This window comes from Sesamum indicum, linkage group LG6 (assembly GCF_026168435.1).
Source record: "Sesamum indicum cultivar Baizhima isolate 11 linkage group LG6, ASM2616843v1, whole genome shotgun sequence".
NCBI lineage: Eukaryota > Viridiplantae > Streptophyta > Magnoliopsida > Lamiales > Pedaliaceae > Sesamum > Sesamum indicum.
The window spans coordinates 1995693-2023615 of record NC_142662.1 but is presented as its reverse complement, the minus strand read 5'-3'; the positions used below and the strand labels follow the sequence as shown (position 1 = coordinate 2023615).

The following is a 27923-nucleotide window of genomic DNA, read 5'->3' as shown; positions in this document are numbered from 1 at the left end:
TCAGGTCAATATTGATATTCCATATCTTTTTGAATTAAGTCGAATGATACTTTTATAATTTTATATGAGAATTCAATATTAAATATAATTTGAAATATAAAACTCAATCTGTTTTTTACCGTTGTGTTTGTATTATTAGATTTCTTTGTCCTACTCCTTGTCTATTTTCTCATTTTGTCGTGACAAATAGCAATTAGAGTTCCGGGGTCAAAATCATTCAACTAACATGTCCAGGAACAAAATTATTTAATTTTGGCCTCACATACCCTTTTATTTTCCGGTATGATTGATATTTTGAATGCCATCGTGTTAAAAGGAAATGTTTTTTTCTTTTAATAAAAAGTGGCATTTGTTGTTTTCTTGGTATTTAAGAAGATGGGGGGTGGAGGAGGACAGGAACAGAGGTGCAAACCTAGGAGGTTGGTCGGTTAGATTTTTTGGTTGGTTTTGGCTTTATTTTTGTGCTTTAATTGATTGAGAGAAAAGGGAGGGTGGGTGGGAGGGTCGTCATAAAATAAAATCAGGTCGGTCTAGGGATTTCCTCCACTAGTCAAACAACTGGTGAATATTTTGTTTTCAGAGATGATGGAATTGCGACAGATATTTTCCAACTTTTCATATATATACACTAAATGTTGTTGTATGTAGTTTTCGTGTACGTAATTCTTTTAAGTATAAATTAAGTCCAACAAAAAAATTCTATAATTATAAACGAAACAGTAGATTCCCGTATGCATAATCTAATTTGCATCTTTTATTAAATTCTAATTACAATTATAGTTTGCTTTGTGATGTTGGTCGCAAAAAACCTTTAATTATGTCAATTTAATTTAATATTTATTTAAGGTTTCTGATTCATTATAGGAATGATTTAGTTATAATTTTACAAGACTTGACAAGTATTTTGCCCGTTATGTTTTATATTTATGCTGCCCGGTTATTATTGAATTTATTATGATGATTATGTATTGGGATTTCATCCCTAACGTGATGAGCTTAAAAAAAATTACTATTACATACCAATGATACTGAATATAAATTACAAGCCAACAATACAAAAATTACACACAGTAATTTTACAGCAATATATATCAGGGGAGACAATCCATATAAGGCTCAGAGAGTCAGATCCGTTATTTTGGCTTTACTCATGGTCACACAGACCGACAGCCTAAAAGCATTCATAGTTGCTCAAGCTTGGCACTTAGCCCTTTGGCCACACGACATCCCTTTCACTAAAACCACAAAGATTTTCACACGAGCCATATAAATTTCGGATTGAGAAGTGGGGGAGGAAGAAGATAGATTTCCTTCTTGCACTCGGTTCTACACATCCAAAGAACCGACCACTTTAAATGGTGGTTCTGGTTGTAGAAGAGAGGCAGAAGAAGGCAGTGGTTGAAGTCCCAAGGAGAAACCATGGAAACCGAGGCATTGAAGAAGAGAAACAGAGAAGACAGCGACTTGAAGAGAGGAATAGAGAGAGTCAGATTTTGTGGGTTTAGGGATAGGTTTTATTTTTCAGCAGCTGAATCGGGTCAGGTCGGTTTGTAGGCCATGAGCTTGGGCTGGACTTGGGTCGTCCAAGTGAGTGAGCCTACCATTTGATTTTGGGCCACAAATTTTTCCAATATATTCCCCCTTAGACCAGTACCTAAAATAAAGAACCAGGCCCAAGGGGAAAACAAACGGATCTGGCATTTTCATCATTGCCATTTATACCTGCAAAACAGAGTCGTTAGTAACAGGATATCTTAAGCACAAGGCATAGCACACAGCTCATTAACTTTTGCACGCAACAATTAACACTAAGTTAATAATAACTAAGCTATAGTTTATTGCCACCGAGGCACATTCACAAAGACTCAACCAGCCACTTAGACACATTTCACGAAGACTAAGTTAGCCACTTAGGCACACACATACAGCCACTAAAGCTAATAACACAGCCACATAGGCTAGTTTACTCATACAGCCACTTAGGCACGCCCAGCCACACAGGCTCAACAAGCCACTTAAGCATAAATCACACAGTCACATAGGCTAAAACCACTAACAAGGCAAAGTCACAAAAGATATACAACCACATAGGTTCAAAATCACAAAGACCATCAGCCACTGAGGCTAAGTCACAAAGATATACAACCACACAGGCTCAAAAAATACTTAGCAGTACTAATTATACACTAAATATGAACTTGCATACAACATCCACAAAGGACCATCCTTAATGCACTAAGCATTAATATTACACACAGCAAGAATGCACATAGTGATCATATGCACAAAGCCAAAAAATATTCTTCAGCAATAATGCACTTATCGTAAAATTGCACATAGCATTCACGAAGAAAGAAAACCAAGGATTCCCAGGCCAAATACCCGCGATCTCAAGGATCCGACCTGGTGAGGATTAGCTGGGAATAAACCACAGTTCAAGTATTATCAAGGGAATAAATAATTTTGACAGAGTAATACCAACAGTTATGGTGTGCACAAAGCAGATTAATATCACAAAGCAAAAATAGTGGTAATAATACCACTAAGCAGAAAAAGATAATAAGAAATTAACAGTTTCAGATTTTGCTTTTCTTCAAAAAACAGTTTTCCAAAAATCCTTAAAAATTCGAAAGCTTTTCCCCGTAAAACATTAAATGAATTTTTGTTATGTATCAACTTTCAGCAAGAATACAATACTTATTCTCAGCAATAATAGCAAGAATACCAAGTATACAAAAAAAATGCAGATTGTTCACAACAGATCCGAAAAATCACACATATTTCGCAAACTTTTGTTTTTTTAAGGATAGTTTCCAAAAATATTTTGCACAAAGCGATATCAGAGATAATAGCAAATTTAAATTGAAAAATGTTTAAGAAAATGTGGCAATTTCAGTTGAATATTTCAGCAAAATATCAACAAAGAAAATAGCACCAAATTAGTCTCAACAGTTAAGCGATATTCTAACAAAAAGATAGCCAATAATAATAGCACGAAACAGAAAAATATCACAAAACCAAAAAATAGCACTAAGCAAGAAAAATGAGAGATATTATCGTAGGATCTTCGAGACAGAGCCCAAGATCTGATACCACTGTTGAGATTTCATCCCCAAAGTGATGAGCCCAAAAAAAATTACTATTATAGACCAATGATACTGAATATAAATTACAAGCCAACAATACAAAAATTAGACACGGTAATTTTTGCAGCAATATATATAAGGGGAGACATTTCGTATAAGGGTTAGAGAGCCAATCTGTTATTTTGACTTTACTCACGGTCACAAAGACCGGCAGCCTAAAAATACCCACGGTTGCTCAAGCTTGGCACTAAGCCCTTTGGCCACACAACACCCCTTTCACTAAAACCACAAAAGTTTTCACACGAGCCATATAAATTTCAGACTGAGAGTGGGGAGGAAGAAAACAAATTTATTTCCTGTACTCGGTTCTACACATCCAAAGAACCAACCACTTTAAATGGTGGTTCTAGTTGTAGCAGAGAGGCGGAAGAAGGCGGTGCGTTAAGTCCCAAGGAGAAACCATGAAAACCGAGGCATTGAAGAAGAAAAACAGAGAAGACGGTGACTTGAAGAGAGGAAGAAAGAGAGTAAGATTTTGTGGATTAGGGATAGGGTTTTATTTTTCAGCAGCTGGATTGGGTTGAGTTGTGGGCCATGGGCTTAGGCTGGACTTGGGCCGTCCAAGTGAGTGGGCCTACCATTTGGTCTTGGGCCACAAATTTTTCCAACATTATGAATTTTTAATAGATTATTTTTTTTTAAAACAGTTAAATTCTTTACAATTGTTTGAAGGGTCACTAGTACCTTTCCTAGATTGGCATTGAGAAAAGAAATTTTCATATGAGTTTTTCAAAATACTTCTTACATTCCCACGATTATTTGATAGTTTTGCCTACATGATGATTGGGTCCTAATCTCCTCATGATGATTGATGTGGGTGCTTGGGGCAGCCCAACTCACTGCCTAACCAAACAGCCTAGGCAGCCCAAGAAGGAGGATGGCAGTCCAGGACCTCCCACAACCTAGACCGTAAGTAAAGCCCAATGAGATGTTCGGCCCCAAAATGCCTATACACGTAGCAACCCACGCTCCAACATGACACTAAGTTGACCTAGGTGTCAACAGTCACCCCAAACCACATCAGCTCAAGGAAGCTCACATGAGCAAAGGATTCCCTAACAAAAAGGGCTCCTCGCAAGCGTGGGGTCTCCCAAAGTGAAGGAGACTAGCACATCCACCTACATATAAGATGAATTTATCCCTTATCCAACCAACTGTCACGAGTTTCTCTGAGTAGGTTAGACCCCTGAAAAGGGGGCACTCCCCCTATAATACAGGTTCAGTCCCTCTATGCGGGGGATGGCTCTCCAAGCAAACTTTCAAGTATTTTCAATTATACTACTACTTATTCTTGCACCCTTTATCAATCTTGTTCACCATATCTCAATTTTTATATTCATTTACCTTTTTGGCTTTATCTTATTACAATTTCAATACTTATTTGGGCATTGAAGTGCTAATATTTTTTTTACAGCACCTACGGTTTGGCCCAAGCTTTGAACGATAGTTCGTATCTACTGGACCAACTGCTATTTTTGCAAGCATCAATCGTGAACATGAGATGATATTCTATTTAGAACTATTGGAGTTTTATTTTGAAATTATAGTCAACCGTTAACACCTAAAGCAAAGAGGCGGCAATGGATAATATAGGACAACAATAAGCATCGTAACTCTCTATCTATACAGCTTTTAAATTTCTTAATTAAATTTTATTTAATTTATTTCATTACTATATGCATTATGATAGAATATTATACTGATATTTTATGTGAAATTATTTTAAAATATACTATAAACACAAATTGCACAATATCCACACCAATGTTTGCTAGTGATTTGAGTCGTTAAATCTGTGTAAAAAGGAAACTCTGCATAATAACATAAATTTAATGGAATTTTATAGGTATGCTTTAGGAAAATTCTTACCGAAATCAGATTTGATCTAACCAAACGAATTACAGACAAGTATAATATACTTGTTATGTAATCAATTATTTTTTTAATTACATACTAATTATACTCACCATTTAATTAATTCGAATTTTTTTAATTACATACTAATTATACTCACCATTTAATTAATTCGAATCCAATCATACTCGATTTAAACCAAAATATTCCGTGGCTATATACATCATTTTTCAGCAATACCTCAGACTCAATGAAGTAATTAAGAGTGAAGGTGCTGTATATCAGCTCGGACATTTGGGCCTCTGGACAGGCCTGATTACCCAACAAAGAAGCCGAAACAGGCTTTGTAAGCCCAGCCCAATCAGCTAATAATGTAATGGGCCTTCAGCAACGGAGAACCAATACAGAGGCTCGTGAACAAGGCCCGTATCATGGCCTCATCACAGAGGCCAATCCCACATAGACTGTGACCAATACTCCGAAATTCTATTTAGCCAATTACTCCAGTTATCATCCCATTGAATTTTCTATTGCAACATTATCTTTTTCATTTCATATGTATCTCATATTTATAAAATCTTACCTTATATAAAATAAAATATAATATGCAGCATAAATTACAATAAAAAATCCAATCCATTTCACCACGAGATAGACAACGTAAACGACATACCATCTTTACTCACGGTAAAGCATCTTCTATCTCATTTTAATGTTACATAATAAAGTCACGTCAATCCGTGTATGATATGCATTCCACATTTAAATTATTAATAATTTAATTATATATCTTAATTTTTACAAAAAAACACGTGTCGTTCATACATGAGTGCGACGATATCAAAGTGTGGTAAAAAATCTCAACTGTCATCCTATCCCACCCCAGCAATTGGAGAAGGAAGAGTTTAACATAGGAAATATGTTGCATATAACTGGGCTGATTTTTTCAAAAAAGAAAGTTGTTGAAAATTTTAATTTAACCTAGTATGGCTAATTACTATTGTTAAAAAAAGATTATGATAAATACAAATTAATCACAATTTCGTAACGGTCATCAACCATTGTTTTTGCAAGTGAGATCGAAACACTAGTCATAATTAAAATCATAACAAATATTTTGGCCACATCAAAAAACCGTTACAAATATTGATTAATTGTAAAAAAAATTTAAATTCTGGCATTAATTTTGTTTAATCTTAATTAATAATATTAATAGACTATAATTTTTAAATATTGATTATTTTATAGTGCAAGGGAAAATGATTTTCTTTTTGAGGTGTATATATGTAATAATTTGAGGTAGAGCAAAAAGTTAGGAGAAAAGATGAGGAATGTAAGATGCAGAGGTGGTAATGGTAATGCATGTAAAAAGTAATAATAGGATGGGTTGTGTTTGGATGCATATAGAAAAGGAAAGAAGCGATTGTGCATCAAAGAATCTGGCAATAGAAATGAGACCCGTGAACAAAAGCGTGCTTGCTCCCGCCCGCTTTTCCATATTCTTTCCCACTCATCATATCAATCTTCTATGCATGTATGTTCTGTCGACCATCAACTCATTTTAAATTTATTCAAATTATTGAAAAAGGATATATTCATTCCGTTTCTGGTCGTAGTGGTACTTATAAGTAATTAATTTATATACGTATTTGATCGTTATATTTATATATTTATGTAGCTTATTTATAATTGAATTTATTATAATATTTTATGAGTTTTAATTACGTTATTTCACTTTTATAACGGTCAAATTTTTACAACTATTTAGAGGGTCATTAGCTTTCTTCATTTGGTATATTGAAAGAATGAATTTTGTGTTGATAGTTTATGAGTTTATTTGACAATGTTATTATGGATCGGTTGTTAATCTCTTCGTAGTTGTACATATGGTATGAGACACTGTTGAGGGTTAATGAGTTTTATCCTAGAGTTATGATAAGTCGCTAAAACCTGCTCGTGCGGACGCAATGATGGCTTTAGGTCAGCGACAAGTGTCGTGGCTCTCCATCGTTACACTTTTTTTAATTTCAACCTTTATTTTATCACTTTATATATTGTGATAATTAAATTAAAATTTATAATATAAACGCAAATCACACAACATCCACAAGAATAAATGATTACAGCTATCTCCGAAACCTATACATCTATAGTTAATTTTGTCTACAGTTATTTTAATTTCTGTAGCTATCTTATGGCTACAGATTTCTATAGCTCTCTGATACCATTTGTCACGTTGGGGCTTGTGAGCCTGTTGGATGCGAGAATCGCCGCCAAACCCACTCGAGTGCATCTTGAAGTTTGTTATAAACAACTTACCAGAAAAAGATATCTAATGAATACACTTGAGTTTTTGGCAAATACCTATATATTGTTCATATTATTAGTTTATAATCCATATAGGATGAGATGTCACGTATAGTAATAAAGTATCTATAGCCACTATTATTGCAATAAAAGTGGAAATTTTGTAACAATTAATTTTCAATGCCATGATTACAAAAATTATGTAATAATTTTTCTACCAAAATTGCATGGCAGTGTCATCACTATAGAAATAGAAGTTTTGTATTTGTATTCAACTATAGCATTAGAAATTTCTTTATATTCATTGCAAATGAGATTTGGTAGTATGTTTTGTTTCTAAAATTACGATAATTCCGTAGTTCACTTTGTAAATAAGATATTTTATAATTTTATTTTTAAATTTATTTCTTATGCAAATCTTTGTAGCTGAGAAGTTGCGCTAGCAACGGAGATTGTCAACAGAGGTATAAACAATAAAAATTCAACCAATGTACACTTTGTTGCATTATTTGTAGTCATTTTGTTGCCTATAATATATATATTTTTTTGGGATTCTTTCAATACACGGTTTACTGTGAAATATCCATTATTTGTCCATTTCATTAGCTACAGAACTAATTTGATTACAATATTATTCATAGTATATGCCTTGTTTTTTTGTAGTGGTTACAAGATCGAAAATGTAATGTTTTGTCTTAAATCAAATTTGTAATTGTCCATGCAGATATGTATGATCAAACTAGTGATTAAGGTTAACGTCCCATGAATAAATTTAAAATCATGATTTAAATCCCACCAAATATATGAATTTTTATTTCATTTAATATGAATTTATATATTGTAATCCGTCGACGATTAATTTTTTATCAACTTAGTTTTTCAAATGAGGAGTTGTTCAAAATAGCAAGATTAGTTCATCGTCATTAAGATTGAGACTTTACCATCGAGATCGTGGGTTTGAGTTCTAGTGATAAAAGTATACCGATGTCAAATTTTGTAATATTTTCTTGTTTATTTCCTATAATTGTATTCTTCAATTTGAAATTTTACTTATATCTTTAATTAATCAACTTTTGATATATAAGAATGTAGCAAATAATGTTATAAACATAATTATTAGAAAAACAAAAATATTATCTTTTATGAGAAACATAATGTAGGAGTCTAATACAAAAATAATAAAAAAAATTATGTTTTTGTACTTCGATTATATGTGTGTGTGTATATATCATCAGTAGAACCCTCTACTTAGGATGTCCGTGTGGATGGCATGGCTGATCCTTGTCATGAATTACTAGTATACGTAAACCTATCATATATATATAAGCTTATCTCATATAAAGAAAAAGAAAAAAAAAAGGGACATGAATCCTAAATAAAAGCGTACGTGAAACATAGGATTCCAAGGGTCCAAATTAAGGCAATTTATCTTCATATATATATATACTATTATAAAAGAAAATTCTTTGATCGTACCAACTGTAGATTGTCCAAATTTACCGAAAAATTTCATTTATTCTTTTTGAAAGTATTTGGTCATATTAGTATTTTTAATATTTTTTAATAATTTTATAATTATTTTTCTCTTAACTATCCACTAACCACATTTCTCTCTCGCTTCTTCATATTTATTATAATTATAATTACTCTTTTAATAATTTTTTTCTCTTATCATCTCACACCAAGGTTTTTTCTATATGCTTGCAAGAACCACGTGCCACGATAATTAGTATATGAAAAAAAAAAAGATATATTTTAAGTCTTGTAAGATAGGTGGAGTGACATTTTTTGTCCTGTACGAATTAATTTTCTCAATTCGATTGGTCATGTAACTATAAAATTTTAATAATTTTAGTTCTTTTCTTTATTAGAATCCCAATTTAACCGGATTATTTCCAAGTCAAATAAAATTTTTCGACCATATTGGCCGAAAATGACTAAAATTGCCAAATTTTAAAATCACAAGATTAAATTGCGAAAATTAATTTGCATAGCACCAAAAATGATATCCTTCCTAATTTATAGAATTGAAATTGTATTTTATCGTATATAAAATAATATTTTATATGGTATACATGATCCATGCAGTACAAGCGGATTAGAGAGATTATATGGATTTGGAATATGAAAAAGTAGCTGTAAAAGTTATAAAGAAGAGACCTAAATTCCCCGTGCCCGTGGTGGGGTTCTGGCTTTACAACTTTAGAAATAAGTAGAGAATGTTTATGGAAGGAGATGATAGAAATACGTACACCACGTATATTTATATATACTAGTTATTATTGTACGTATTCCTCGTGAGCATATAAAAAAATATTATTATGTGAGATAAAGAGAAATTATTAAAATTGCGTGAGATCAGAAAATGTGGGATACGTTGAGAAATTAAGATAAATTGTAGGGATTTATTAAAAATATAAAAATTTGTGAATAAAAAAATAAGGAGAATGTGAGAGAAAAAATAAGTTGTAATTATAAATTTCTTAAAAATATAAAAGTTTATGAGGAAGAAAGAATATGGAGAATATGATGGAGAAACAAGGAGTAGTGGGTTAAGAGGAAAAAGTATATATAATTAAATTATTATTAAAAAATATTAAAATTATTATTTTGACTAATTTATTTTTAATTAAAAAATAAATTAAAAATAAATTAGAATATTAAAAAATTAGCATGATAAAAAGGATTTTTTTTATAATAGTATAGATTCATTGTTCAAATGATCAAGACACAGTCAGGGTTAATTTGCATAAATTATTAAACATTTTAAGGATTTGAGCATTATTACTCGAATCAGACCCGATCCGATGAGATCATTTATATTCTATATTATATAAAAATAAAAGGTCTTTCACACCATAAACGGTGGTGAATGACACCGACTGCATCATTTTTTTGTAAAATCAAAAATGCCCTCAATTGATAAAACAACTAATTTATTTAATTTTTTAAATTTAAATTAATTGATAAAATAGTTCTTTTTCTTTCTTTTTTTTATATTTAATATAATGTATTGATTTATATATTTTATTTTATATATTATTTTCAATATATTTTAAAATATATTGTATACAATTCATTAATTATATACACACAAAAATAACGTACGGCAACGATTAATCTTCGACCATCCAATTAATGTTTTTACGATCTATGAAATTCAATTATTCATGTCATATTCGTATCATGACTGGCATGAGTGTATCTTATTAGTTATATAAGTTTCCTATAACGTATTTATTATAATACTTACTATCCTCAAATCGACTTATTTGATTTATACAAAATATTGATAGGCTATAATTGGGAACTACATAATATGTTTTTTTTTATTTTACAACTCCTAATGTAGGACTTCGAAAATTGAAATTACAACCTAAGGATACATCCGAAGCTTGTATTTGTAGATAAGTTATTTTTGTAGAAAAAAATTGGGATTGTAATTTTTTACGATTTTAATACTTTTGTCGTTAGAGTTTGTAAATGCTGCAGGAAAAAAGTATGTGTCGTTACATGCTTTTTTTTAATTTGGGATTTTTATTCTAACTGATCAATTTAATGAATTAAAATTGTAAAAATTAAAAAACTACAAGATCTATTTACTACTCAATAAAGATAAAAAATTAAACTATCAAATACAAAAAAATTATATTTACCTCTATTAATCAATAAGAATTATCAGTAATAAATTACACTATTATATGGTGCACCTATAACAAATCCCAAAATCAAGAATTACGACTCATTTTTTAGTAAACATACGGAACCTTATATTTAATTCCAAAAACGACTATATTTGTTTTTATTTTTGAAGTATTTTGTCATGTTTTTATGGAGATGGAGAAAAACAAAGGTAAATAACTATGCGTTAGAAATAGTGTGTATGTTTAAATTTATTTTTAAAAATAATATAAAATAGGTGTTGTACGTATGTTTAATTTTATATCTTAAGAGATAAAATATAGTATTTATTATCAAATTAAATTTTTTTGTATATATTTATAATTATATATATATATATATATTCTATAGCTCGTAAGTGGATCCAATTATTTTTTATACTATTAAGTGTTTTGCCTTTGTATTTGGGAATGAGCAAAATAATCGAAAAACATCAAGATAAAATATTTTATAATGAACTCAAATATTAAACATGTTTCCACTCAAAAAAATAAAAACAAACATAGTAGTTGAGCTTATAAAAACAAAAAGAATGCAAGCAACTCCTTTATTATATCGCAAATGAGCAAATTATCCCCTTATAAAAAAAAATAGTGATTCACCTCCCTGTATTTTTTAAAATACAAAAATTTACCCCTTATGATTTTTAAAATGAAACAATTTACCTTCTGTATAAGAAGGTAAATTGTTTCATTTTAAATAATACAAGGGAGTAAATTATTATATTTTTTTCATAAAAAGTAATGTACTTATTTTCAATATTAAAGGGGTAAATTGCTATTCACCATTATAAAAACAAAGTTAAATTTGAAACCCAATGGTTGACAAATATTAGATAAAGGCAAAATGTCATCGAAATGAAGAAACATTTGCTCTCTGCCTTGGCCGAATCTTTTTATCTCCACCCGACAAGACTGATGAGGAAAGCAGAATTATTACAACTTTGGGGGGGTAAGATTGAAATTTTTCATAAATTGAAATCTTAAACAGGGGAGCTTTTTGTCTCTGATTGATAGGCAACTGTTTGATGATATATATATATAGTCAATCTGATAATTCAATAATCATAGCCGTGGGGCTGCACAAAAGTGAGCATTAATTAGAGCATGATGATGATCATACTTTGCTATTACCCTTTACGCTTTCTTACCTCCATTATATGTTTATACAGAAACTTATTGCATGTGATTCTCACATGTATGTATAAAAAAAGAGTATAACATGAGATCAAAATATAAATAGTGATTAAAAATTATTAAAAATATAAAAAATTATGAGAACAAGAAATATGCATAAATAGAGTGAGAGAGAAACGTGGATTAGTTAATTGAAAAACAAATTTATAATTATGATATTATTAAAAGATATCAAAATTGCTATTCTAATTCTTTTTTTTAAGAAATTAATAAAATAAAAAATAAATTTAATACGATAAAATATTTTTTTTTATAATAGTATTGATATATAAACATATATGTATGTAGCTTTTTAAGCTTCTAAAGTTTCTTGTTAATAATTCCTCTTTTCAATAATACATTATACCATTCAAATCAAGGCCCTTTCTAGCATTTGGGTGTTTTATAACAGGAACAAAAGAAAAGACAGAAAGTTCCAACGTCAGTAACATCAAAGTTTTTCTTCTTTTTTATTTTTTCCCAAGAAACAATTACTGAGAATTATGTAATGAATCATTACCACTATTGAGTTAACAGTACTCTTCCTGATCTTTCCTTAAGTTGCTTTCTCTCTCTCTCTCTACTTTGCAGAGTTTTCATTACTTTCTTTTTTTCTGGTTCTTGGTGTCATTTTCTTATCTGGGATTTTAAATTTTTTGTTTCTAATTTCATATAGTTGGGTTGGGTTAAGGAGGGGCCACCCTCGTCTGGCACTGTAATCATCACGTTCTGTGCACTACTTCTACGTAGCTACTATAATTTCCAAACCCTCCTTTATTCCTCTATATATATGTAGATGGATAGATACTGATAGCTACAAAAGGAGAGGGAGAGGAGGGAGAAAACATCTACTGCGATTCTTGCTTCCATGCTTCTGATTGCATGAGAGAAATTGTGAAACTGATGTCTGAATTGCGTTGCAGAGATGTTCAGAGCTGAAGCAATCCATTGTTAGATTAAGACAGTGACTTTGAAAATCACCCATCATCATTACCATCTCCTCACGAGATTTCTTCCTGTCGCAGTGAGGCTAGCTCTACTTTCTTGATTAGCATAATTCTTGGAGAAAGACGAGAATTTTGAAAAAGAAAGACAAGTTTCCACCCGTTTAAATGATTTATTGTTTTTTGTCTGAGCTTCACTGCCACCTGTTGTAGAAAGGGGTGGCCTGCTTCGTTGTATGAACAGGTGGGATTTAGCTTATTTTCGGGTGGGTTTTCTTCCACCTGTTGGTTTCAGTTGAAGGGCTTTAAATAGGGTTTGTTACCGACAGGGTTTTTAAAAAGCCAGCTCGCTCCTTCTCAAGAATCAAAAAATTTGTTTGTTGTTTTGTTCTCTGTAGACTGGGATTGCTAGCTCTTCTGCTCCTCAGAAGATCAAGTCATGTTTCCTGCAGTTATGTCTAATTCAAACCCTGTCTCCGAGGAAGCCAGCATCTCTTCTGCAGGCCCTAGGGTTCAAGATTTTGGTAGCTTGAATCAACTCCTACACAAATCCACTTCCTCAAATCATCATCAGCCACTGAAAACCAAGAAGAAAAGAAACCTTCCTGGAAATCCAGGTATTATTAATTCTTGACTTCATCAACTCCTTCTGAGAAATTATAAATTAAATCTAACCTATACATCTTTGATTCCATGTTTATATATACGCACGCACGTACAGACCCTGATGCTGAAGTGATTGCTTTATCTCCAAAGACCCTTTTGGCTACAAACAGATTTATATGTGAGATCTGCAACAAAGGATTTCAGAGAGATCAAAACCTTCAACTTCACAGAAGAGGGCACAACCTTCCATGGAAACTGAAGCAGAGAAACAGCAAAGAAAACAAGAAGAGAGCGTATGTCTGCCCGGAGCCCACATGCGTTCATCACCATCCATCAAGGGCTTTGGGTGATTTAACAGGGATCAAGAAGCACTACTGCAGAAAACATGGTGAGAAGAAATGGAAATGTGAGAAATGCTCAAAGATCTATGCAGTTCAATCAGACTGGAAAGCTCACTCTAAAACCTGTGGAACCAGGGAATACAGATGTGACTGTGGAACTCTTTTCTCAAGGTAATCAATCTCTCTTTCTCTTATATCATTCTTTCTTTTTAATTCATTTCTTGCTTCTTCTCTCTCTCTCTCTCAGTTTTCTCTTTGTTTATTCTTCTCTATTTCATGCACTCTTACGATATATATATATATATATATATTACATATCAGTCGTTGTTTTCTCTTCTGCTTCCTTTGTTCTTACATCATATATACAACATAATTCACACAAGTATTTGTTTAATGATCTCTATTCGAAAGATCTGAACATCCAATATTCATTAATTCAAAAACAATAAGCAAGATTAATTCTTGGATATAAACCACACAGACAACCGTATATTTCAAAAACTATTTAATTTGTCCTAAAAACGCCGATGATGTCCTAGTATCTCAATTACTATTTCCTACATATATATGCACATGGGGTTGAAGGGATTTGCAGTATGTATATGTATTACTACTTAAAAAGATAAATTGTTTTATTTTTTAAAATATAAAAGAATAAACTGTTATTTTATTTTTTATAAAAAGACTATTTGTTTATTTATTATAACACAAGTAGTTAGATTATAGTTTACCCATATTAATTAAGCAACATTTTTAAGTTTGAACTGAAAATCAACTTATAATACATAATTACACTTGTTTCTTTTTCCTCTTTCTTTATAGTACTTGGTTATGGGAATAAAAGGAGTCCCGAAAACAATGATGGATATGTCTACCGTACGTCGCCTAAAAGAAAGAAATGGAAAATTTTTCGTGGAAGTTAATTATTGTTGTCTGACAGCACAGTACTTCAATTCTGAACTTATAATCATCATCAAAACTGATAAATCTGCACAGTAGTCATTGCTATATGTGTTGGGTTGTTTTCTTTATCTCTTCACCCAAAAGTATACAACAGTAAGTATAAGATTTTGGGAGTTGCACATGCACACTAACACTCTTTTGTGTGTGTTTTTGTGTGTATAGTGGGGAGCTCCACTCCATCTTCTAAAAGCTCTCGTCATTGGGAAACTTTTTAAGCAGTTGTGTGTCTGTCTGTGTTTCTCTGCTCATTTTTACATGCAAAAACATTATTCTAATTTCTTGTTTTCTCGGGCAAGCAAATTTGAGATGCTATTGATCGTTTAATCTTAATCATACATAACTCGTATGATAAATGTATTGTACTTATTATATAATTGATTTAAATTTGCTCAAACACAATTTGGTTAAAATTTGTCATGAAATAATATATATTGTTGAGGTGTATGACATTCAAGCAAGATTATTGCTTTGGAAATGGTACAAATTAATTAATGTGTTTATATATATGGTGTGTTAAATGTACAGGAAGGACAGCTTCATCACCCACAGGGCATTTTGTGATGCACTAGCTGAAGAAAGTGCCAGGCTCTCTGCAGCCACACACTCAATCTTCGCCAATAACATTGCCAACCCCCACTCCTTCCACTTCAACCCGCAATACCCTCTCCCTCCTCCTCCACCACCGCCGCCATCTTTCCTTCCCTTCTCCTCCCACAATCGCCACTTTCCGAACCCCTGGGACCCACCACCACCCCAAAGCCCTAACCCTACTTCCCATCCACAAGACCAAGTACACATCAAGAACGAGGCCCTCCACATCCCCCTCTCCTCGTCATCACCACCACTCTACCAAGAAAGGAGCCTCATGACTTCGCCAGCACTGGGCACCCTCCAAGTCAGCAGCGGCGCCCAGCTGCCGCCCCTCTCCGCCACGGCGCTCCTCCAAAAGGCCGCTGCGGTGGGCCACGTGAGCTCCACCATGGCCCAGTTGGACATGCAGATGACGGCGGCGGCCGGGTGGCAGAAGAATGACCGGTTCACCAGGGATTTCCTGGGGCTGGCGGGAGAACAATGCGGCGGCAATGGGAATGTGAGGGAGCTGCTGCATTTTACTCCGTATGATGATGATGATGATGACCAATCGTTGCTGAAGCATCAAGGTTTTGGATATGCTGAGACATGCACGCAGACCGCGTGGGGCAATTGCAATTGCTGAACGGACAACGGCAACGGGACTGTTGAATTAGAGGAGGCATGCGGGAGTCTGAAGTCGTGATTTTCTTTATTTGTATGAGTTTGCAAGACCATTTTACTATTAACGCTTTTTGTCCTTCTTTGGCACGCTTATTATTTAGGTTTGGCTAATTATGAGACTGAATTTCTTTATTATTTTTTTCTTTTCCAAATAATTATCCTCGACTTAATTCATTCGTGAAACTATGGCTTAAATGTAATTTCCTACCTGTGCTTTTTGCATTTCACTGTTTTATCTTTTTTATATTGCAAATAAATCTTGCAACTTGTAATGTTTTTGCAATTTTGATCCTTCAATCACTTGAATTTGTAAATATTATCGAAAGAAAGCATATATACAACACGTTCTTTTTTTTTATATTTTAAATTTGGAGCTTTTATTCCCATTAATATTCAATTTCTACCAACATAAACCAATTTGTTATTGCAATCTCAATCTCAATCCGTTAAACTGACTAATGAAAGGGCAAAAATGCAAACAACCCCCTTGTGATATTGCAAATGAGCAAATTACCCCCTTATGAAAAAAATAAATAACAATTTACCTTCCTGTATATTTTAAAATACAACAATTTATCCCCCTATGATTTTTCAAAATAAAGCAATTTACCTCCCTGTATAAGGGGATAAATTGTTTTATTTTAAAAAATACAGAAAAGTAAATTGCTATATTTTTTCATAGGAGGGTAATGTACCTATTTTCAATATCACAGGGGAATAAATTACTATTCACCCCCAATGAAAGAACAAAAGCTCCAAAATAAAATCTTCCCCATTTAGACCTCTCCGTTTTTGGTTTGATGGTCTGGTATTGATATAACGTAAAATTGTACTTGCAGTGCATATATACGCGCGAGAAATTAGATTAATTGGAATATATTGGTATGTAAACTTAAATGCGATGAGAATGGGGGAAGTTGGTTGGTTGATAGCATAATGTCGGTGGCGGGGCAGTGTTGTAAATTAACAAGTACGGAATATACCCTTCATTCAGTACTACTTCTGACCTATCACAAGAACAAGATTCTTTGCAGATAATTAAAACCATACTTGTACACTTCAATATTGCTGCTTGTTCTGAATCTGACTCATAACATCAATACTTTCGCTTTTGGAATCTCCATCTCACTCAGATATCAACAATTGGTCTTCAATATATGAGATTCGCAAAATTGGTCCCCTAACTCCGAACTGCTAATTTTAGTTTTTTATGTTTTAAACTTTTAGCAATTTTAGTCCTTTCTATCAAAATGACTGGAAATTAACAAATCCAAAATTACCTACCCCTTGCCACGCAAGACGCCACGTATAAGTTAAGACCAATTTGCAGTCAAAACCCTACGCCCCAATTTATCTGACTAATTTTTGGGTAATTTTGGCTAGAAAGACCAAAATTGTCACTAGATTAAAACGTATGGGACTAAAATTGCCAATTCAATAGTTACAGAACTAATTTTGCCGTCCCTTGTACTTAAAGGAATAATTTTGCAATTTTGCCTAATGTTTATTATTCCCCACAAGTATATTTCTCAAGCTATTCTAAATTCTTTCGTCATCCAAGATAGTACAGCAAATAAATCCTCAAATCGGAACAAAAATCTAATAGTAAAACACAAGACGGAACCATCAAGGTATGTCGTCCCGGCTGTCGTGCTGCTCAGTTTTCAAAAACCTAAACCTTTGAAGCATTTTCCCCTTGGTTCCTTTATTTCTGGTTCTGGACTACTAAGAAAACTGAAAGGAACCAGTGCATTCAAAGCAGTATAGCCTTTTCTAAAGAGGGAGTAGAGTAGAGGGTGTAAAAACCTGCTGTAAGCGTGGGTGTAAAAGTGACTTAAGTTGATGCTGTATGTGTTTTTGTGCAAGGGTTAGTGGTGGTCCGGGAATTGGTGGTACAAAGTTTGAACCCCAAAAAGAAAATAAAAGATGGTGGAAAAATGTCAACGCTGGTAATTATCAAAAAGATGCCTGGGTTGAGGATTACCATTCTGCTGATCAGCCTTCTTTTCCGCTAGACTCTTTCTCAAATTTTGTGGACGTCCCCATGGCTCGGCCCCTTGGAACGTCCATGTCTACACAAAATTAAATTTGGTAATGCATAGTGCAAGATGTATCTACATATATGCTCGGTTTAAAGTGGATTAGATAATTATAGCTTTGACAATGCAATGATCATAGTAATCAGTACTAGTCTAAAGAAATTATCGGAATCATGTTTGGAGCAAGAACAGAGTAAAGAGCTTTAAAATGGTATATTCTGCATGCCACAGTTGAGAAAAGACGAGGAATTAAGTTAAATTCGGAGCATGAACAAGCCCACTAGCTTTACTGAGGTATATTCAGCTTTCAACCATTAAGAAAAGATGGGAATTAAGATGGACCAAAGAATCAAAATTAAAGAAAAACTAGGCTGCCACGGTATATCCATGCTTTTGAAAAGTAGCATGAGTAAGTTGCAGATTAAGGTACGATACATACCATTTGCACAGTAGAAAAGACGCCTTCTTTCTATGTTGCTCTGGGCACAACCAGACAAACCAAAAGCTTCTATTCTATTCTTAATCTTCCTTTCTTTCTCTCTAAAACACTTGCATATGTCATATCTCATCAGGGAATCTCATCTCCACAGGCGTACCCTTTATTCCCTTTCTTCTTTCTTCCAAAAGCCATGATTATCAAACCTTCATTTCCTATGCTTTTCTCTTTTCCCCTTCTGCTGCACATCCCCATGCAAGTTAGAGTTCCCTTCTTTCCACAAAACCCTTGAGTGTCACGGCGGCAATGAATAAAGAGGTCTATGGTGAATTTCAACAAGATGTTATCATCAATTTTGGCTCCACTACTCCAAGAAAAGAACTGCTTCAAGACACGGGTATATTCCCATAGCTTTTCATAATTCTCAAAATGCCAAATGACTAAAGCAGATTCTCGAATCAATAAGCTGATAATGATATATAAGAATTACAAAGCAATCGTCTAGGAAGAATATAGTCAATAAAAAATAAAGATGAAAAGAAGTCATTGTGTGCAATGCAGCAGCTTGACGCAATCAATGGAAAACAAGAAATTTATCAAGAGGACACGTTATGAGCTAAAAAAACATAAAACACCATGCTGAAAGATTGGAGCAACATTAATGAATGATACAAGTTCAAAATACTAAATGAACATGAAAATCAGTTTTTCTAAAAGGTTATAACATGGATTACTTAAAGAGTTGATCAGCTGTGTCATATCATTAATATCCAAACTATTTGATTTAAAATGCAAATACAAACACAGACAACAAAAACTTCAGAATACAGTACAACTGTTTATCAACACTTACATGAACACATTATTGACCTAATAATTGATAAACTTTCAGCTCTCTCATCTGTATATCTGCATCAAATAATAAGCTTTAAAGTCTTCCTGATGTTATCTTTGAATTCATAATAATAGCTCTATATAATCAATTTTTACATCTCCATTGAAAGTCTCAGACGCAATAAAAGGTTTCAGAGGTGTCTTGATGATCACAAGAAAGTGTAACGCTGGAACCTTTAAGCTTATATGTGGAAATTCTTACAGAGCTAAGGCATGTCAATTACTTGTATATCGTGCAATTAGCTGATTCAAATATAAAGTATTTCACTGCATACACTTCGGCTGTGCTGAAATTGAAGTAGCACATTAGTCAAGATCACTTAAAAACATAAATAGGACTTGTTTCTAGGTTGCAGCAAAGAACAGGCTATATATATTTATGATGAACCAAGAAAAAGCCTCCATCTCAAATTTGCACCGATTCGTAAAATGACACTAGTAAGAGTATGAACCATCATTGTCAGCAAATTATCAGTATCAATTCATCTCCAATGCCACTGATATTTGTCCCATCAAGATTAAACTCCTCAGACCTGAACAAGGACATCATTGGATGCCTGTAGCAAGGGGAAACCGAATTAATCTGTTCCTCTGATATCATAAAACATAAAAATTCAGACTATGTACATGTTTTTTAAAAGTAAAAATTAATTTTAATTCGATGTATAAGGACGCCAACGCAAGGATCTTCATGTATGAAACTGAGAATTATATAAAAGATGAATCTGAAGTTTGATGGGACCTAAACGAACCTGCATCAGCATAAAGCACAGAAAGGAGAAGTAGAAAAGAAGCAAAAAGAACAAGTATCCAGGATGAGGTGTGAGTATATGTCATCTAATTCCCAGTAAAGTACACATATATAGGTTACAAGTTGACAAGGATAAATCATGAAGAACATTCATTTGTTAAAACATTATACAAAATTGCCCCCTGGAAACATGGGTGAAAAACAAAAGGATTACGTTTTTAATTAAAAAACAAAAACCTCCATTTCTCCATTGTGGTATTTCAGCTTCCATTATTACAAAATGGGAGAGGACCACCCAGAAAAATCACCTCATTGCCTTTAGCATAAAGGGGTTGAGCGACAAACCGACTATCTTAAAATCAATGGCGGAAACTGTTCAGGATTTGAGCCAAACAATTATTTTTGTATCCTTGACAACAGCATATTTTCCGCAATATAGTACACTGTGCATGTGAGCATTCTAAGTTCATAGATAGTATTTAGTAACAATAAAGCATGAGACCCTATAGACATCAAACACAGCGTTTGCCAACCCTTTACAATTCATGCAAGCACATTAACTGTGTACAACTGTAGGATCCAAATATCCTTAACTCAATCCCCAGGTTAGTGTGGAAAGCTTAGGTTAAGTGTGAGAGAAAGATGGAATATAGGAGAAGAAGAACAAACGTCAGAAACTTCATCAGCCATCCTAAAGGGGACAGGGGTTTGCAGGGGCAATGATTGCACAAACAAAAGAACGATAAGATACCTGGCACACAAATGCCTCTTTCCCACAAGACGAGCATCCATGGCAAGGTTATCAAACAGGCAGTAAAATTTCTGGGACTCCAGAAAAGAATTCAAAAAATTAATAAATTAAGAGTGAAGTAGATATTTTAATTTTCATCGAAAACAATAACCATCATAAAATAAAATCAATATGTACCAACCTTTTGCCCACACTCATTTGATCATCCCCTCAAACTTCCTCGTAAGGACTTTTCTACCCACAGGGGTGAGAGTGCGTGAACATGATAAGCCTCGATATTTCCTCCTAAAGATGTACTGGAAAATGTAGAGGTAATAATTGATAATGGAGATGGTAAAGTTCTAATCTTCGTAAATTGATAGAATTTGGATACGATACGCTGCCACTTCTATATAGAGAAAGATGGCCTATCCTAACAACCATCTTATACATACAGAAAGTGAGAGTTGAGCAAGCAAACAAAACTGTTCTGGGCCAAAAAGTTAGGCTAATGAATACAGAATAGAAGAAAACAAAAGAGCAATCTCCTTCAGTTCTGTCAACATTCCAGCAGCTGAAGCATTTAACTGATTTATTGTCTCATTTTTATATATTATTACCAACGGATATCCTGTCTGTGACAAAAGACCTGATTATTGCTCCTATTGTTATTAATCCGTATCATCACCAGCATGCAGGAGTCATCCAGTAACAGAACTTCCCAGAGGAAAGAATAGTTGAGGGTATACAGGTCTTTCTCCATTTTGAGTTAGTTAGTCTAACAGTAACTTTTACCTGAGAAGCATTAAGGTCTGATACCAAACTGATAATTCAGCTCTATACTTTTCTTCTAAATTTCAATAAGGCATACATTTTATATTCAGGCATAACTAAGACATGTGTCTCCATGTGGAGGAAAACATCCACATTGCTAGTTGTTGAAAGAAATGAGGAAAGAAAGGAGAGCAGGACCATATAACAAAGTAAAGCAAGTCGAGGGAAGAAGATATTTCTTTTCTTTTTCTTCCATTGTTTGATCTTTGTGGAAAAGATGATGGAAACGGAAAAATTAGGAAGAGAGCAAGAACAAAGTGCAACGATGAGATGCTTCGAGAGAACGTGTCAGAAACGCCAATGATATAGCATTTGGATCTTCTTCCAAGTCAAAATAATTTTTTTGTAATAGTTTTCTCGACTTCACCTTCCTCTCCACTGATGAAAAAGCTGCAGCACTTTTGCCTACTAGTTACCCCAACTGACACAACCATGGATAAATGAAACAAGTTCATGAAGAGACTGAAGCACGCATGGTTCCAGTTCATGCTGACTCTCCGATAGTTAGGATCCAAATCCTGGCTATGGTAATCTCATGTGCATGAACTGTGTTCCGAGTAAAAACCCATTATATTCTAAGGCAAAAATATTTACCTATAAAGTGAATCATAATAGGAAAAATGACTATCAAACTGAAAGAAATAAAAAGAATTTAAATTATTACATGCATCCATTATAGATTAACATTGTTATTTTCCCAAAAAGTGAAGTATAATCTAAAGAAAAATTAATATCAAACTGAAAGAAGTCAAAAGAGTTTAAATGTGACCTGCATTCTCATCACTATTTGCAACTTGCACTGCTTACTTCTTTATCCAAAGTAGTTTAAGGTATACACGCATTCGGTACTGTTCTGATGAGAGGAACTGGATTCATTTTTCTTATTACAACCTTCTGATTATAACAAAAAGGAACAGAGGTTCAAACAATTAAGTTCTACTTCGCAGGTGAAAACACATTCTTTCCTTCAAGAACTGGATATCAGACTATCAGTTCTTTCCTTCAGCTTCTATATTAGGATAGTGCCCAATCAATTGACAACCAATTACATAGTAGTTAATGCTTCAAGCTAATATGCCAACCTGCATCAGTATTCACTACCTCTGACAAGAACAAGGCAGCTCCCAAACAATAACACAGATGCTGAGAAAAATTCTTCTTTTGTACCATGCTATAGCGGGTGTTGGAAAATTGGTTCCATTTTTTCCGAAATAACACAATTGGTACAATATAAACGGCCCTGTTTATAAAGTTAGTACTTCTGTAAACTTTTGGACGAAAAATCCATGTGCAGAGCATGCAGCCATTAAGGTTGAGTCTTTGGTGCTAAAAATGTAGCTAGTTGCCAATTTTTTAGGCAAAATTTAGCCCCATACCTTAATACAGCCATTTCCCCTCCATTTTAGCCATTTTACAACTTTTCATTTTCTGCAATTTATTAGAGAAAGGAAAATCCATGTCTTCATCAGCATCACTTGCTTTTATAGGAAGACTGCTCATTTGAGAACTCAAGACAACTAAACCTTCTACCTAAATTTTTTATTGTCCATTCACAACAATGGAACCTTCTATCTGGATTTTCTTTGATCCACAAAGTTCTTAGACGAACAGCCTTCCCACAAAAGCAATTGAGTTTTGAATTTGTTGAAGAAGACATGAAGTTTTCTTTCTCCAATCAATTGCAGAAAAAGAAAAGGTTGCAAAATGGTGAAAAGTAGTGGGAAATGACTACAATTGAGCTATGTGGCTCAATTTTTTCTCCAAAATTAGCAGCCAACTACATTTTAGCGCCTAAAGGCACAGCCTTAACAGTTTTTTTGTCCAAAAGTTGACAAGAGCACTAATGTTACAGACGGGGCTATTTATATGGTACCAATGGTGCTACTTCCGAAAAGGAATAGTACCAGTTTTGCAATTACTATATAGTACGTACATAAAAATGAAATTTTCTCCGCAGATGTTGTACTCCCCAAAAGCAGGCGCACTATCCTCAAATCAGGGCATTCTAAAACCGATTGTCGTGATACCTCAATTCACCCCCCACATATTACTCTTAAGTATGCCTCAATTTTTTCCCCACTAGATTTATCCACATCTCATGGTTAATTCATCTTAAGCAGAACAAACTAACTGAATCACGCAACCAACATTCAGCAGGGAAGTAGAACCATCAACCTCAAAACTAATTAACCCAAAATCAGTTTACCAACTCAGATAATGATGTCCAATTCTAATCACAATTGAACTTCATAATTTAAAAAATAGCATCATCAATTGAGTGACAATTGATGTCCGATTCTGATGCTGCCAGAAAAGTTGGAGAAGATGAAACTTAAAAAAGACTTTGTCCCGAAAGTTACCGCTTAACCTGCTATACGTGCCAAGAAGGGATAGCTCTGGAAATTAATTGATATCATGCACCTAGTCAATGGGTTAGCTTATACACTAACTAAAGTAGATTAAGTTTCGAATAAGTATAAAGGGTCTCCTAGTGATTTCTTTACTTTGTATTCATTCCTATGACACTAGGTACGTACGCTAATAGATAGAGAACAATGTAATTTTAGTCCTATAATTTATGAGGTGGTAATTTTGGTTCTACACAAATTAATTTTTGCAATTTAGTCTTATAATTTTAAAAATTTTCAATTTTCATCATTATCCGGTCAGTTCGGCAGAAATATTGCATGGACTTGCACATGATCTAATTAAATTACAATCTTTTAGTCCTGTAAGTTGTGAGACGTTGGCATTTTTAATCCTATGACTTAAGAGAGTTGGCATTTTTGGTCCTTCATGAATTTATTTAACTCACTAAAATTGCAAGTAAATTGTAATTTTCAATCAAATTGACCAAAAAATGATTAAAATTGTCAAAATTATAAATTATAGAACTAAATTTGCAAAAATCAATTTATAAAGGACTAAAAATGCCACATCCCCTGAGTTACCGGACTAAAATTACAATTTCCACCTACTAGACATGAACAAAAACAGAAGCAAAACTTGGAGTGACCAGAGCAACTACTAGTGAAGGTCGCGATTCGATCCATTCCATCTGGAAAGTGATTTATTTGCAATCACGTAAGCATCCTAACTGCTAAGCGTCTTCCAAATGGAAGATATTATGAAAACATAAACACTCTGCAATTAAACAAATATATCTACATTTACAGTAAAAATGCAGGTGGGTGGGTGAATTAGTGCGACGCGGGAGCAATGAGATGAAATAATTACGTTACCCATCGAATTCTTCGACAGGCTATACCCGAATTTGCAGAGACTCTCCCTTTTCCCTGTTCTCCCGCTGAACATGGTGAAGATGACACATTTTTTCTGCGATTGGGCTACGGCGACATACTATAGTGGTGGTTATTTGTCACTGTTTGGAATGTATATATATACAGTATATATCATACATATATAATTATGTATATATAAATAAAAAATATATTTATATATTAATATAATTTAGATTCTTTATTTTAGATCACTAAGACCAATGGCTATTAAAACAAAGGTCCAACAGGTAAACACCTAAAAATATTAACACCGTTAAGGGAAACAAATCACGGGAAAGAGTGTACATTATTTTAGAAAATACATAATTTTTTTTGCTTATTTCATTAATGTAGGGGGGGGGGGTTGTTTAGCTATTTTTACATAATATGGGGCATTTTATGTAATTATCTCATTTATTTTTTTAATAGAGCAAAACCATAAATACTTTTAATAGGACAAGAAAATATTATTTAGAAAATAAATTAGAGAGAATAGTAAAGGTAGATTAATTGCTAGAAATTAAATCCATTGGCTTTAGGGAGAGAGTTTGAATTGAAGTGGGAGAAGAAAATGAAGGCAAAAACACGCTTCCTCCTCTCAAATTACCTATGTTTTATATCTTATTTCCAACACCAAATGAACTCCATTTTCTATACATTCAAAAGGGTAGATACTCTACATCCAATACACAATAACAAGAGTGTGTAGGAAGGGTTTGTGATTGACTAGCATCTGATCCAAATGTCATTGGATATCCAATGTGTGAATATGTTAGAGGAGCAACGCTTGAAGCTCTGCAAATTTGAGACAATCGATGTTGGTTGAATAATGCTCGGAAGCGTTCCCATACTATCTATATCAATTGGAGTGCGTAAAGGTACAATTTGATTATTTCTTTGGGCTGATTATATTTTGCCATTTGAATCATGATTATTTTGACACTTTGATATTTAAGCTTTTTGTGTGTCAATTTACTATCTCAATTTTACAAAACTTTGCATTTTGCCATTTATAACTACTTTTCAATCAAATTTTCTATTGAAAAAATATAACATACAGTGTACATGTGATGTTTAAGGGTTATATGATATGATGTTTTTCACATATGCACAATATGTGATGTATTTTCGGTAGATTAATCAATAAAAAGACGATCGGATATGACAAAGTGCAGATTTAACAAAATTGAGATGGTAGGTTGACAAAATATAAAAACTGGCTCATGATCCATTATTTGAAAATGCATATGCATAATTTGATTATTTGTTAAATTTTAAATACCGTTGCACCTCCCTACCCATATATTTCAAACCCAACACAGAATCAATATAATATCACAATTAATTCAAAATAACATATGAAATAATTGAATTCCTAATATCAATAACTTGATAAGTAAATCAACCAACTCATATATTATTGTCTTGTTGACCTTTACTAGTAACAAACAGTCATTCTCCTTTCGTGCGTTTTATTTTTATTTATATTTTATTAGTTTTTTAATAAATGTCAGAACCTGATTAATCCAATCAAGTATCTTCTAGCCGGTAACTAACTCAAATTATTTGAAATTAGGTTCAAGTAACTCAAATATATTAAAAGAAAGGGTAAATTATATTTTACCATTCGAATTATATCCGTTTTTACATTTGGCAACGAAACTTTTTTTTTGTGTGTCAACTTACCATCTCAACTTTACAAAATTTGTACTTTACCATATGTGACAATCTTTTTGTTGATTTTTCTACTAAAAAAACACCATGTGTTGTGCATATGTGAAAAGTGTCACATTACATAACCTTCAAATATCACATGCGCATTGCATGTGATGTTTTTCTACAAAAAACTTGGTTAAAAAATAATTATAAAGGCAATGTGCAAAACTTTGTAATACTGAGATGGTAAATTAATATAAAAAAAGTTTAAAAGTCAAAATAAAAACAACTATAATTCGAATAACAAAATATAATAAGAGAAAGGGGGTGGATGCGTGGAACTACGGGTGATCAATTTTTTTTTAAATTGTCCAAATTGTATCGAATCAAATCATTTTTATAATTAATTTTTTAAATCGTAATTTAAATTCAGAATTAAACCACACTGTACTTCTTCGTTTGATTTTGGTTTAGATCTAAAAAACACCCAAAATAACACCGAACCGTTAGTCTACTTTTAAGTTGTGGAGAGTGTTGGTGGTCTATAATGAGGAATGTTAGTCTTTTTTGCTTGATTAATATAGATACTCGTTTCATTTCTTGATTTTTGTTAGTTTCGATATTTTATTTTTGTTATACGTGTTGAAACTAGCAAACTACTGGACACAATATTTTAATTTTAGTTTTAAAAGTGCAATTTTTAAAAAAATATTTTATAAAATCATCAATGACAGTTGAATTTGAAGATCAACTAAAAAGAAGATCAAAATTGTGCTGAAACAGTAACAATTAATGACTAAAACTACAATCTCAAATTATTTGAGAACAAAAAATACATAAGTGATTATATTTGAGACAAAATCATAATTTATCCCTAACTTAGATATATTTTTGAAAAGGAAAAACACAAGTATACTTTTTATTTATTTTTTATTAATTTAAGAGGATAAATATTAGATTCTATTAATTTAAAGGGGCGAATTGCAATTTATTAATGAATTGACGGATAAATTATATTTATTCATTTATTT

At 32.9% G+C, this 27923-nt stretch overlaps 1 protein-coding gene and 2 long non-coding RNA genes across 9 annotated transcripts; 1 reads left to right on the top strand and 2 right to left on the bottom strand.

Moving 5' to 3' along the window:
• Window positions 1–991: 991 nt before the first annotated feature.
• LOC148787632 (uncharacterized) lies at window positions 992–3626 on the bottom strand. The gene is made up of 2 exons (XR_016065808.1): window positions 3283–3626; window positions 992–1722 (listed from the first exon to the last, which is right to left on the bottom strand). It is a non-coding gene; the product is annotated as an uncharacterized LOC148787632 (long non-coding RNA).
• Window positions 3627–12874: 9248 nt separating this feature from the next.
• On the top strand, window positions 12875–16493 carry LOC105165311 (protein indeterminate-domain 12). Of its 2 annotated transcripts, XM_011084284.3 has the most exons (4): window positions 12875–13351; window positions 13506–13724; window positions 13829–14225; window positions 15543–16493. In XM_011084284.3, the coding sequence occupies exons 2-4, from the start codon at window positions 13547–13549 to the stop codon at window positions 16231–16233; spliced, it is 1266 nt and encodes a 421-aa protein (XP_011082586.1). In that variant the 5' UTR covers window positions 12875–13351; window positions 13506–13546; the 3' UTR covers window positions 16234–16493. The 2 variants fall into 2 exon arrangements, with proteins under 2 accessions (XP_011082586.1, XP_088737256.1); XM_088881130.1 differs by having other exon boundaries at window positions 12876–13724.
• Window positions 16494–17584: 1091 nt separating this feature from the next.
• Window positions 17585–25334, bottom strand: LOC105165313 (uncharacterized). Of its 6 annotated transcripts, none has more exons than XR_016065720.1 (5): window positions 25198–25334; window positions 21324–21438; window positions 19600–21213; window positions 18750–19212; window positions 17586–18343 (listed from the first exon to the last, which is right to left on the bottom strand). It is a non-coding gene; the product is annotated as an uncharacterized LOC105165313 (long non-coding RNA). The 6 variants fall into 6 exon arrangements; XR_016065719.1 differs by having other exon boundaries at window positions 17587–18343; window positions 18750–20197; window positions 21143–21219; XR_848081.3 differs by having other exon boundaries at window positions 17588–18343; window positions 18750–20197; window positions 21143–21213.
• Between the last annotated feature and the right edge of the window lie 2589 nt (window positions 25335–27923).